The sequence below is a fragment of the Dama dama genome, chromosome 28 (assembly GCF_033118175.1).
Source record: "Dama dama isolate Ldn47 chromosome 28, ASM3311817v1, whole genome shotgun sequence".
In the NCBI taxonomy this organism is placed as follows: Eukaryota; Metazoa; Chordata; class Mammalia; order Artiodactyla; family Cervidae; genus Dama; species Dama dama.
In genome coordinates, this window is record NC_083708.1 from 48236423 (window position 1) to 48250539 (window position 14117).

The 14117-nt window shown below is 39.5% G+C and overlaps 1 protein-coding gene across 1 annotated transcript in view; it reads left to right on the forward strand.

The window, feature by feature from the left end:
- The first annotated feature begins 1113 nt into the window (after nt 1-1113).
- MCHR2 (melanin concentrating hormone receptor 2) overlaps nt 1114-14117 on the forward strand; it is a 39406-nt gene continuing 26402 nt past the window's right edge. The window contains 3 exon segments of the mRNA XM_061131812.1: nt 1114-1363; nt 11481-11576; nt 11579-11670. Of these exon segments, the coding sequence (XP_060987795.1) occupies nt 1114-1363; nt 11481-11576; nt 11579-11670 (438 nt within the window).

Consider the following 14117-nt stretch of genomic DNA (forward strand, 5'->3'; position numbering starts at 1 on the left):
CAGCTCCCAATCCACAAAGGACAAACGATGGGACATGCCCCGAAGACACTGGGACACTTCTACCTGTCACCATGACGCTCCCTCCTGCATGCCACCTGGAAGGAAGCAAGGCTTTCCCTTACCTCGCGTCCCACACTCACCCACCCCCAATCCCCTCTGCATTTATTTTTAACACTCTGATCCTCAGACGTGAAATGAAATAAATACAGGTGGGGGAAATTGGAGACAGCAGGAAATGGGGAAAGAGGGTGGAAGACTTGTTCATGCCTCAGGCCTGAGGAAAAGAAAGAACTTTTGTCAACAGCCTACTCTGCTTTAAGCAATGTTTGGGTGCTTCATTGTATTAAACCCCCACAAGTGCGAAGATAGAGAGTATCATTCTCCCACTTCACCAATGGGGAAAACGTGGGTGGGAAAAATGAGGCTCAGAGAGGTTGGTGACTATTGAAGTCACACAGCTAGAAAGTGACAGGGTTCGGAGTAGGCCCTAAACTGTCAGATTCCTCCAGGAAGGTAGCATGCTTGACCTGTGAGGGTGGAGAAGGAAAGTCCGCGTGCCTCTGTCCCCGCTGTGTGTCTAGCTCCTGGCTACCCTGAAGAGGAGGAACTTGGACTAAAACGATCAAAGGCTGTGCCCCAGGGATATAAAGAGATACCTGGGCCTCTTACAGAAGTGCTGGGCCTCGCAGATGGTCTACTCCCCTTCTCTCCCCATCCTCTATCTCCATGTCTACACTTTCTCATCCCAAACTAGGGGTCAAATGCTAGAGAACCCCAAATGCTAGGGTTCCAGAACCATTGACATGTATCCTTTTTCTCCCTGGGGTACCACCTTTTCACACCATACCTGGGTTTCTTCTTTCTATCCCATGCTAACGGGATTGGGGATGTTATAAAGATCCCTTGACCAGCCCTGGTGTCTGAGTGATTCCCTAGGTCCAGCAAAGGGACCAAGTTTCCAGAGCCTTGAAGACAAGGGCTAACACCCCAAAATACGGACTCATTTTCCACTCTACTTTCATTGGCCGAGCAGCTGCCAAGAACAAAGGCCGCATCTCCTGATACCTGGCAAACAAATGCAGTACTGTCTCACCTATCAATTGCTTCTCCGAGATGCCCACCAGTATTTTGGAGGAGAAGCTTCGAGAACAAGTTGAGGAGCAGCTGTCCTTCTATGAGACTGGAGAGATTCCCAGAAAGAATCTGGATGTCATGAAGGAGGCAATGGTTCAGGCAGAGGAAGCGGCTGCTGAGATTACTAGGAAGCTCGAGAAACAGGAGAAGAAACGCTTGAAGAAAGAAAAGAAAAGGCTGGCTGCAATTGCCCTGGCTTCTTCAGAAAATAGTAGTGCCCTGGAGGAGTGTGAGGAGACAAGTGAAAGACCCAAAAAGAAGAAAAAGCAAAAGCCCCAGGAGGCTCCTCTGGAGAATGGAATGGAAGACCCATCTGTCTCTTTCTCCAAACCCAAGAAAAAGAAATCTTTTTCCAAGGAAGAGCTAGTTAGTAGTGATCTTGAAGAGACACCTGGCACTGGAAGTCTTCCCAAGAGGAAGAAATCTTTTCCCAAAGAAGAACCAGTTAGTGACCCTAATGAGTCAGAAAACAAAAGGGTCCCCAAGAAAAGTGGAAATTGTCTTCCAAGGAGGAGCCACTCAGCAGTGGACCTGAAGAGGCTACTGCCAGCAAGAACAGCAGCTCCAAGAAAGAGAAAAGGCTCCGAAAGTTATCCCAGGAAAGTTAGAACAGACATCTTCCTAGTGGGGCATAACTTACGAAGGTATTCCCCATCCCATCCCCTAAAGCCCAATAAAAATTAAAAGAAAAAAAAAGATCCCTTGAAATATAGCAGCAGATGCACATCTAAGGCCCAAACTAAGTGTGGCTTCAAGGTCTGCAGAGTGTAGGGAAACCCTGCCTCGGGTGGGAAGCGGGAGAGGGTGGATGATTGGAGATGCTTAGGCAGACTCGGGGGTCTCTATCTTTGGAAAGGGCAGGGGGAAATGGAAAGGGAGGAGATGGAGAGGGAGAGAGAGAATGGTTCTGATGCAGGGAAGACTTTATGATTATAGAGAAGTTTTTAAAAATTAGATTCAACTGTGTAAAAATTAATGTTGACAAAATGACAGTCTTTAAAAAATTTCCTGTGACTTAGAGCTAATTATCATGCATCACAGTAACAGTTGTATTTCATTAAATTTCATAATAACTTGGGTACATTTTATTTAATTAATAAAACTCTTAACTCTTTCTGTATACTCAAGTAAAATAGAGTGGCTCACGGATCCAAGTATTTGGCATGATTACTGATTGCAATAAACACACACACAAACATACATACAAATATACCCACGTACTCCCATACAAAAGCAACCTGTTTCACTGTGCCCTGCCCGGCCCTGACAACCAGATGTTCCCAGGTCAGGTGACCTCTCCTTAGCATAAGAACGGTTCAGATATAGTAGAGGATGATGGAGTATACTGAGCTTCCTTTGGCCCATCTCACTCATCTGTGTGGGAGAGTTTGTGGTACTGAGGAAAACTCCTTCACCTGGAAACTAGTATTTAACAAAGCCCCACAGTTGACTGAATAAAGCTTGCCAGTGTGCTTTTAGAATGCTTACTTTCTCATTAATTTATAGGCAAACAATAAAACATAATAATCAGTATATAAATTGAAATTATCAAATTAATCAAAATATGTGCCAAACATAAGCCACTATATTCATATGAGACTATTTAACACTAGCAGATTTTCAGCAATGGACTCTCTTCTTAAAATAAAAAGCTTATAGATTAGGTGGGCAAAGAGTCAAGTGATTAAAAATATATATATATTTTTATTTTAACTGTTTTTGCCAAGAAGGAACATAAATTTTTCAGAAATTTTCTTCTTTAATCTTATTTAGGATTATACCCCATATAGTCCTTTAAAAGGATATGAAAAAAGAGATAAACTAAGGCAAGCTAAAAAGGATATGAGATAGGTTAGAATTACATTAATTAAATTGAATAATAGCAATATAAATAATTATTGTATGTTATCAAGGACATTTTCTCTAATCAGCATTCTAAGGCAGCTCTGTCCAATAGAAAAATGAGCTACCAAGGCAAACCACATATGTAATTACAAATTTTCTAGTAGCCACATTTAGAAAGCCAAAAGGAACAGGTAAGATTAATTTTAATAATATATTTCATTTAATCATTATATAAAAATGATCATTTCCATATGTAATCAACATAAACTTGTAATTAAGGCACTGATTTATTTTTTTATATTTAGTCAAATTCAAAATGTTGTGTATATTCTATATTTACAGTGCATCTCAATTCAGACAAGCCATTTTTCATGTGTTCAATAAGCCACATGTAGTTAGTGGCTGCTGAGGTGCTAGGGAAAGGTCAATTTCACATGTATACTATGCTACTATATTAGATGACAGGGAAAAAATGATGAATAAAACATGACTCCTGTCCTCAATGAAGGCAAAGTGTAGGAAGTCTTTTGAGCTAGGAATCTTCCTAGGGGGTCCAGGACCATTAGCCTATATGTATCTTTCTCCAAATTAGAGACTCTCTCCTTCCCCAAGCCACTTCACTCCCATCTGTGAGAAAATGAATGTAATACGCTGGTTCTATTGAAATAAGATACTCTACTACCACCAGTCAAAAAATGTTTTTATAAATATATAAACCTATGATGCCTACAAAGTAAATGAAACACCCTCCCCTAGATGTAGGGCTTCCCTGGTAGCTCAGACAGTACAGAATCCACCTGCCGTGCCGGAGACCTGGGTTTAATCACTGGATTGGAAAGATCCCCTGGAGAAGGGGATGGCAATCCACTCCAGTATTCTTGCCTGGAGAATTCCATGAACAGAGGAGTCTCGTGGGCTACAGTCCATGGGGTCGCAGAGAGTCAGACATGGCTGAGAAACTAACACTACAACCCTACAACAAAACATTATCTGAGCCTCAGTTTGCCCCATACTTTGAGATAGGTACAGTTCTTATTACTCTTTTACCAAGGGGGAAACTGAGAGTTAAAGTCCTCAACCAAAGTTACACATTGCAACTGGCAGAATGCAGTACAATTTATATAACCATAAACCCATAAATATTAGGATGTAACTCCAGGAAGCAGAAATCTTATGGGTTTTGTTCTTTGCTATAGACACTGTAATGTTTTGTTGAGTGAATGAATGACTTAAAGTTGAACATACCTGATCATTAAAATAAAGATTGCCCAAAGACAGGTTCAGCAGAATGGAAGGAGATGAGTGGATCAGGTGAAAAATAATGAGATCTCCCAGTTAGTTGGGCCACAACTTGGAGAGAAAATCTACGGGAACTCATAGGTATGTGTGCATGTGTATATGGACGGGGTGAAGGCAGGTATATACAATTGCTTTATTTTGTGCTTTGTGATTATTGAAGCATTCTTAATGATTTTACGATTTGTTAGCAGCAGATTTTTTTCCCCAGATGATTTTTTTTCTGATATTTAACTTGAAAATAGTAACTGGTAGCCATAAAGCTGGTTCATTAGATTCATTTAATCCCATCATCATGACTATGGTTACTGAAAAATAGTTGAGGATTATTATTTCAGGATTTATTTCTAAAAATAATCAAAATTGTGTGAAATTGTCATTCAGATGTAAATAAACTCATCATCTGTTCTTCTGATTTATTCTCCACATCATGCTCCTCTTTGCCATGTACATATTCTTATCACTTTTCAGACTTCTTAACACTTTCTTTTTTCTTTAAAAAAGTCTAATTTCCTTGAAACTCATTCCTTCTTTTGCTTGTCCTGGTCATCATGAATAAATTGTGTATGTATGAAGGTGTCAGTGTATATAGATGAACAATGTGTATCAGAATACATTAAACTGACACTGTCAGTATTCTTTCAACACCAACCTCACAAGCATAAATTTCCTTGTTGTTTTTTAAAGAAAAAAAAATATTCTTACAAAATGACATTCTCAACTACTTAAGACCAGTTTTCTAGGGTTATATTCCAAGTCAGTGTCAAAACTTGCGATTTAATAAATGAGAAAGTTTTCTACCCAGAAAAGTTTCAAGGGAAAGTATTGATTACTTGGGTGGATGGAGTCACTCCAGAGGTACCACATGATGAAAGACAGGGATAGTGCAAGGTGTTTCCTGCAAAAGAGTTTTTATTAAGTTAGTCTTATTTAAGCATTGGCTTTTTTTTTTTTTTTTTTTTTTTTGGTTGCACCATGTAGCATGCAGGATCTTAGTTCCCTGATCGGGGATAGGACCCAAGTCCCTTGCAGCAGAAACATGGAGCCTTAGTCACTTGACTGCTGGGGAATTCCTTAAGCATTGATTTTTGTTGTAATATTAGAGGGAGCTGACCTGGATAAAAATGACCCTTAGATATTATAAAATCATATTTAACAATTGAGACACTGTTTATATAAAAAGTTCTTTAAAATAACCTCCTGAGTAAATATTAATAAGATTTAAAATATGAACAATTTAAAAATAATGCTTAAAAGTTTTCAACAGCTAATATTTACCAGCCATCAGTGAATTCATATTTTCTTCCTATATATTTAACTAATGAGTAGTGTCTATTAAGGATAGGAATATAAGTATATGGAATTTTGTGAACCTTGTGAAGCACTAAACAGTATTGGACACCAGCTTTTCATGTTTGGCAGTCATATATCTGGAGGGCAAGCAGGCCATCACCCGCCATAGCTAACAAGACAAGATGAAGATCAAGGAGATTATTTTCCTTGACATGAATTTATTATTCAACTGATGAATTTCTGAAGTTTGAAATTAGGTGAATTGATCAAGTAAGGAAGTTCTTAAAAATATGATGGATTCACAAAATTTTACTTAGGATTTTCACAGATGCATCAGTTTGCCTTTACTTAGAATACTAACATTTACAGCAGATGCTAAGTATTTGGTTTTGATTGACAACAGGAAAACAGTCACAGCCAAGATACCAGGGATCTTACTCTGTCAGATTTTTACTGATATGAGTGAAAATTTTAGATTAAAGGTTGCAGTTTACTTTCAGAACTCTTTCTACACATAGTATTATTTCACAGATAACTTCCTTCCCCACTCTCTGAAGTCTCCATCTTCCTCAGAGAAGTTGAGAACTGGGAAATAAAATAAAGCAAGAGGTACAGTGAGATAGAAGGGTGAAGATAAAGAGATTTGAGTGGAGATTTAAATAGCCCAGGAGTTGTCACTAACATTTTTAACATTTGTTAAATGTTTTAAAAAATTAATGTATAGCCATATAGATTACACTCCCAAATTTTAGATGTGAGACTCTTAGTCTTGGAAACACACAGTGTGAATGTTGGCTAAAACTTGGGGAGTTATATTCCTGTATATTCTATTTGGAGGAGAGATATTGAAATACATAAATGATTTGGGAGATGATGGATATGCTATACATAATTCATTGGAAAAAGTTTGCATATGTCTTAAACTTAAATCACTGTTTCCAAAAGTACATATGTTTTCCAAGCCTATTAATTTGAATATATAATCCATATTTTCTTTTTCAACTTTGTGAAAATGCTAAAATGAAGTTGTCATAAAAGTTAAATTTTCACCTCTTATCTCGAATGCTAGATTTTTGTGTATCTCCTCAAATCACTCTTAAACATCATATTTTTTCATGACCTAATAACAGAATGAAAACTGGAATAAACAAATCATCTTGACTTTTTCAAATAGCCACGTTTGTTGTTTTAAAGACAACATGAGGTCACTGAGCGTGACTGTTTTTCTGCATGATATTTTTCAGAGTTCAGTCAGTCATATATAACTGTTTTGCCTGAAAATACTTCCTTTGCTAAGTTTTTGCATATATTTTGGCATCAAATTTCAACATAACAAAAGCACAAAGTTAACATTTATATTAGCTGATTTTTAAAGTTTGAAGTAACTGAATTGAAAAGTGGGAAAAATAAGATGGAAATAGGTACTAACATTAAAAAAGAAGAATGAACATAAATTTAGGTTATTGCCTTAAAACTACATGGTCGATGTCAAACTGCTTTGTAAAAACTATTTTTACTGTCAATAGTACCTGCAGAGCCATATATAAAACCCTCTCTTTAGCAATGACCATCAATCTGATTTTTTTAGTTATCGCTTCTTTGCTTTTCTTTATATTTTTACTGTTATCATATGTACCTGTGGAAAATTATTAAAGAGATGGGAATACCAGACCACCTGACCTGCCTCCTAAGAAACCTGTATGCAGGCCAAGAAGCAACAGTTAGAACCAGACATGAAACAACAGACTGGTTCCAAATCAAGAAAGGAGTACATCAAGGCTGTCATCCTGCTTATTTAACTTATATGCAGAGTACATCATGAGAAATGCTGGGCTGGATGAAGCACAAGCTGGAATCAAGACTGTTGGGAGAAATATCAATAACCTCAGATATGCAGATGATACCACCCTTATGGCAGAAAGCAAAGAGGAATTGAAGAGCCTCTTGACAAAGGTGAAAGAGGAGAGTGAAAAAGTTGGCTTAAAGCTCAACATTCAGAAAACTAAGATCACGGCATCCAGTCCCATCACTTATGGCAAATAGATGGGGAAACAGTGGAAACAGTGACAGACTATTTTCTTGGGCTCCCAAATCACTGCAGATGGTGACTGCAGCCACGAAATTAAAAGTTGCCTGCTCCTTGGAAGAAAAGCTATGACCAACCTAGACAGCATATTAAAAAGCACAGACAACACTTTGCCAACAAAAGTCCATCTAGTCAAAGCTATGGTTTTTCCAGTAGTCACGTAAGGATGTGAGAGTTGGGCCATAAAGAAGGCTGAGCACCAAAGAATTGATGCTTTTGAACTGTGGTGTTGGAGAAGACTTTTGAGAGTCCCTTGGACTGACTGCAAGGAGATCCAACCAGTCCACCCTAAAGGAGATCAGTCCTGAATTTTCACTGGAAGGAGTGATGCTGAAGCTGAAGCTCCAATAGTTTAGCCACCTGATACGAAGAGCCAACTCATTGAAAAAGACCCTGATGTTGCGAAAGATTGAAGGCAGGAGGAAAAGGGGATGACAGAGGACAAGATGGTTGGATGGCATCACCGACTCTCTGGATATGGGTTTGAGCAAGCTCCAGGAGATGGAAAAGGACAGGGAGGCCTGGCGTGCTGCAGTCCATGGGGTCGCAAAGAGTAGGACACGACTGAGCAACTGAACAACAGCAAATATGTATCCCTAATAATACTAAAAAGAAAGTGGAGCGCCAAAGAATTGATGCTTTTGAACTGTGGTGTTGGAGAAGATTCTTGAGAGTCCCTTGGACAGCAAGGGGATCCAACCAGTCCATCCTAAAGGAGATCAGTCCTGGACGTTCATTGGAAGGACTGAGGTTGAAGCTGAAACTCCAGTACTTTGGCTACCTGATGCGAAGAGCTGACTCATTGGAAAAGACCCTGATGCTGGGGAAGATTGAGGGCAGGAGGAGAAGGGGACGACGGAGGATGAGATGGTTGGATGGCATCACCGACTCGATGGACATGGGTTTGGGTGGACTCTGGGAGTTGGTGATGGACAGGGAGGCCTGACATGATGCAGTTCATGAGGCCACAAAGAGTCAGACACGACTGAGCGACTGAAGTGAATTGAATAATATAGATTAGTTTTGCCCGTGTTTTAAAATTCTACCTAAATGGAATCATACTATAAAAAATTTTGCTTTTTACCCAATCTTAAGTTGTTAGATTCATTCATGTTATTGTGTCTGTATATATTGTATCTGTTATATATTGTTATCAGTTCTCTTCTAATGCTGTACAATATTTCATTATGTCAATTTATCACTTCTGGTAACCATCATTTTACTCTGTGTTTCTGTAAGATCAACATTTTTAGATTCCACTTGTAGATGAGAACATATAGTATTTGTCCTTCCCATCTTATTTCACTTAGCACAATGCCCTTTGAGGCTCATCTATGTTATCACAAAAGGCAAGATTTCATTCCTTTTAATGGCTCAATATTATTCCTGTGTGTGTGTGTGTCACATTTTCTTTTTCCCATCAGTGCACACTGAGACTGTCTCCATGTTTTGGCAAATGTAAATAATGATACAATGGACATAGGAGTACACGTATCTTATGATACTGATGTATATTCATTTCTTTCACATGTATACCCAGGAGTGGTGCATTAAAACCAGTAGTTCTAGTTGTTAATTTTTTGAGGAAAGTCCATTCTGATTTCCATAGTGGCTGCACTAATTTACATTCCTACCAATAGTGCAAAATGATTCACTTTTCTCCACATCTTTGCCACTTGTTCTTTTCTTTTTTTATAATGGCCACCCAAACAAGTATGAGAAGATAACTCATTGTAGTCTCATTTGCATTTCCCTGATAGTTAGTTTTGTTGACATCTTATCATATACCTGTTGGCCATTTGTATGTCTCCTTTGGAAAAAAATGTCTATACAACTCCTTTGTGCTTAGTCACTCAGTCATGTCCAACTCTTTGTGACCCCATGGACTGTAGCACACCAGGCTCCTCTGTCCATGGGGATTCTCCAGGCAAGAATACTGGAGTGGTTTGCCATGCCCTCCTCCAGGGGATCTTCCCAACCCAGGAATCAAACCCAGGTCTCCCACACTGGAGGCAGATTCTTTACCATCCGAGCCAATTGGATTGCTTGTATTTTGCTAGTGAGTTGTATAAGTTTCTTATGTATTTTGGATGTAAATCACTTATCAGATGGCCGATTTGAAAATATTTTCTCCTGTTCAGTAGGTTGTCTTCTGATTTTGCTGATTATTTCTTTTGTTGTACAGACTCTTTTTAGTTCGATGTAGCCCCATTTGATTATTTTTGCATTTGTTCCTTCATTTTGATGTCATGTCCAAAAAATCATTGCCAAGACAAGTGTCAACGGACATTTTCCCTGTGTTTTCTTCTTTTAGTTTTATAGTGTTTGGTCTTAGGTTTAAGTCTTGAATCCATTTAAATCAGCATATAAGCAATGCTTGCATCTTTGCATGCTTGCTGGTCATTGTCCTCAAAAATATTTTGAGGATTTTCTGATACCTGAGGATAGTTGTTTTTACCTTTAAAAAGGATTTGCTTTTCTATCTACTTGGTATCTAGGGGGCTTTTCAGGCGTGGACCACCTAAGTTCAAGCCTTGAGAATCCATGGCCTGCCTACTCATGGTATAAATCTGTGAGGATTCTTCCAGAGCTTCCTGGCGAAAATCTGCTTTTCTTTTCCTTCTCTGTCTACTCACCATTCCATTCCAAAGTCACCAAGGCAGCTCCCTCAGAGCTCCCACTGGTTGTGGAGGTAAGAAAGGAAAATGTAAATCAGGTTCATTCATAGCTCAGACTTTGCCCCTGGGGCCCCAACTCAGAAGAAGGGTTCTTCTGCAAACTTCCCTCCTTTAATAGGCTGAGAGCCTTGATGTCCCTCTGGACAAAATACAGACATTCACCCAAAGTTCAAATTGCTGTGGCATTAATAAGCACCTTCTGGAGAAAGATAGCCGTGATGATTCAATACTCCTCTTACCTTGTAGTTACTGGATCTCATCTAAAAACTAGCCAAGGAGGGCCCACTAGTTTTTCAGATCTTGAATATTTTTAAATTGCTCTGTACACGCACACACACACACACACGCACAGACATACCCACATATACATTTTGCTCATAATATTTTATTGCTTTCAGTGAGAGGGTTAATCTGAGTTACTCAGTTTACTATTACCAGAAACAAGACTTAGATGGCGTTTTTTTAATGTCTTTTATCAAGATGGTTGACCAAGCAAATAATTTCCCAGCTCCATTGGTTTGCTTTGTTTACTTTTTATTTTCAGGTTGGTTGCTGGACATTTTCTCCTGTGCCGTAATTCTTCTTTGAACATGGTCCCCTGACTTGCTACAACAGTTCCCTTCCCACACAGTCCTTTACTGGTCTAACTCTTCCTCATCCCTCCAGACAGGCCAGGAATCATCTTGGGAAGTCTTATCCCACTGCTTTTCTAAGCAATCAGCGTTGGAGTCTCCCATTTATTTTTATCAGAGATAGAGAAGATATACTTAACAACCTAGGCACTGTGGGGGTTCTAGCCAATACGACTGATATGTAAGTCAACAAGAACAAATACCAGCTATAAACAACTAGTACCAGTGTGTCCTGAGTAGATATTAGCTGTGCTTGAAGCGTGTACTACAATCAGGTGGAGAACATGTAGGCACTATCCTAGTATACTGTTCAATAATTTACTGTTTCCATGTCTCCTCTGGTAATTCATCACATCATATGGACAGGAGGCAATCATACTCACCCTGGAATCTTATGTTGCATGAATTCTTGGAGCAAAGAAAGCCCCAATAAATGTTTTTGGAATTAACAAAAACTTATATGGAAGGAATTACCTCAAAATGTCATTAAATAAATCACATCCTATTCCTTCACAGCTGTAACTACTGGGAGTTCATGGACAACGAATTTACTTCACTCCTCCTGTTGTAACACCTCTGCTGAACTTTTGAACAAATCATGGAATGGAGAGTTTGCTATCAAACCCTCAGCATGGTGGATACTGTCATCCTTCCTTCCATGGTTGGGATCCTCTGTTCAACAGGGCTGGTTGGCAACATCCTCATTGTATCACTATAATAAGGTAAGGGCTTCTTTTTCTTTTCCATAATTAACTATGTTCTATAATTCCTAAATGAATCCTTTCTCCCGTGTAGAATTTTTCCTAATGGAATCAGATTTTGGAAACATTTGTTTAAGATACTTAAAGAAGATCTATAGATATTTTCATCATGTAAATATTTTCATCAAGTAAATGCTGAGTCACAGATTTCAAAATGAAAAAACCTAGGCCAATGCTGACTGCTGAGTCAGTAAATTTTTAGAGCAGCAATTCTTATTCTTAACCACACATTAGAACCATGATGGAGCTTTTAAAAATCCTAATACACAGTTTCTCCCCCAAACAAATTAACTCTGAATCTCAGGCAGCAGAGCCTAGGCAAGGATTGAAACTATTTCAAGGCAATTATTTTATTTTCTGGCAATAAGAGTTATCCTAAGAGGCTGATCTGGTTTGGCTGGTAAAAGAGACTCTTCTGCACTCATTTGGGCAAGAGAGAGACTCTACCCCAATCACCCAAACATTCAGTCAGTCGTGCGTGGTGGGCTGTTCCCTACAATACAGACCACCCCAGTGTGGGCCAAGCTGAGAGGCATTTGCTCCCTTTCACCTCCTACCTTTCTGTCACAACCCCCACCTAATTCAGCTAATTTCCTGCTTCCTCTCAAACCTACAGCATAAGGTTTAATTGGAGCATGAAGAACAAATTAGAATTGGCCCCCAGTATCCATGGGCTCAGGATCTGCAGGGTCCACACCTGCAGATTCAAGCAATGTCAAAAATATCTTGAAAAAAATTTCAGAAAGTTCCAAAAAAGCAAAACTTGAATTGACCATGCTCTGGCAGCTATTTCCATAGCATTTATGTTGTATTTAATACCGTTTACATAGTATTTTCATAGCATGAGGTACTATAAGTAATCTAGAGATGATTTAATGTATTAGGGAGAATGTGTGTTGGTTATAAAGAACACGGCACCATTTTATGTAAGGGACTTGAGCATCTTCGGATGTTGGTATGAGGGGTGGGGGTGGTGGCTGTCCTAGAAACGATCACTCATGGATATAGAGGGACCACTGTACTTGCTCTCTACCAGCTTCAGAAAATGGATTTAGAGTTTGTATACACATGCCGCATTATTACATGATTATCTTTGCTCTACTGATTATTTTCACGTTTAAGTTTTACTTGTTTTAATACATACAAGATGTTAAAACTTTTTTGACCTGGTCTCTGATCATGCTTATAGCCACCATTTTAAAAGACTTTCGTCCTCAGTTCAGTTCAGTTCAGTCGCTCAGTCATGTCCACCTCTTTGTGACTCTATGGACTGCAGCACACCAGGCCTCCCTGTCCATCACCAACTCCCGGAGTTTACTCAAACTCACTCATGTCCATTGAGTCAATGATGGCATCCAACCATCTCATCTCTGTCGTCCCCTTCTCCTCCTGCCTTCAATCTTTTTGTCCTTATTTATATATTATAAAACAATTTTAGGGCTTCCCTTATGCCTCAGTGGTAAAGAATCCGCCTGCCAATGCAGGAGACATGGGTTCCATCCCTGGTTTGGGAAGATCACACATGCTGTGGAGCAATTAAGCCCACGTGTCACAACTACTGAGCCGGTGTTCCAGAGCCTGGGGACCACAAAGACTGAACTCGTGTCCGGCAACTGCTGAAGTCCACACATCCTGCAGCCTGTGCTCCACAACAAGGGAGGCACCACGATGAGAAGCCAGCGCACCACAGCAAAAGGTAGCCCCACTTGAAGACCCAGCACAGCCAAAATTAAAGAAACAAAATTATTTTTTTTAAAAAAACACATTCTGGATTTCTACCGAAAGGTGCTTTCAGCATTATAATAACACGTGACTACAACAAGCTTCTGTGTAGTACGTTACACTACAAAGCACATTATAAACGCATTTACTCCCCCCTCCCCCAAACAGCAGTATTATTATTATTATACTCATTTGAAGAAAAAGGCTCAGGAGAGAAAATAACCTATCTAGCATCACACAGCTATAAAGTAACAGTCCTGGCACTTGAATTCAGATCCCATGATTCCAAATTCCAGGCTATTGACCCCACGTTAATGACATCAAACTGGAGAAGGAAATGGCAACCCCACTCCAGTATTCTTGCCTGAAGAGTCCCATGAACAGAGGAGCCTGGAGAGTTACAGTCTACAGGGTCGCAAAGAGCCAGACAGAACTGAAGGGACTTAGTACGCCGGCAGCGCACATGAAACAAATCAGCAAAACTGTCATTAAAGCTAGAAAGATGGTTGGACTTCCCATGTGCATGGAAGAGTCCTCACAGGACCAACCAAAAACAAGAGCAGCCCTCGGGATGGTAACACGAATGACACTCTCCCTAAGAAAGCCCATCACTAGTCACTTTGCCCATTCGGATTCTCATCAGCCAGGCCACTTTCAAATTTTTATTGGC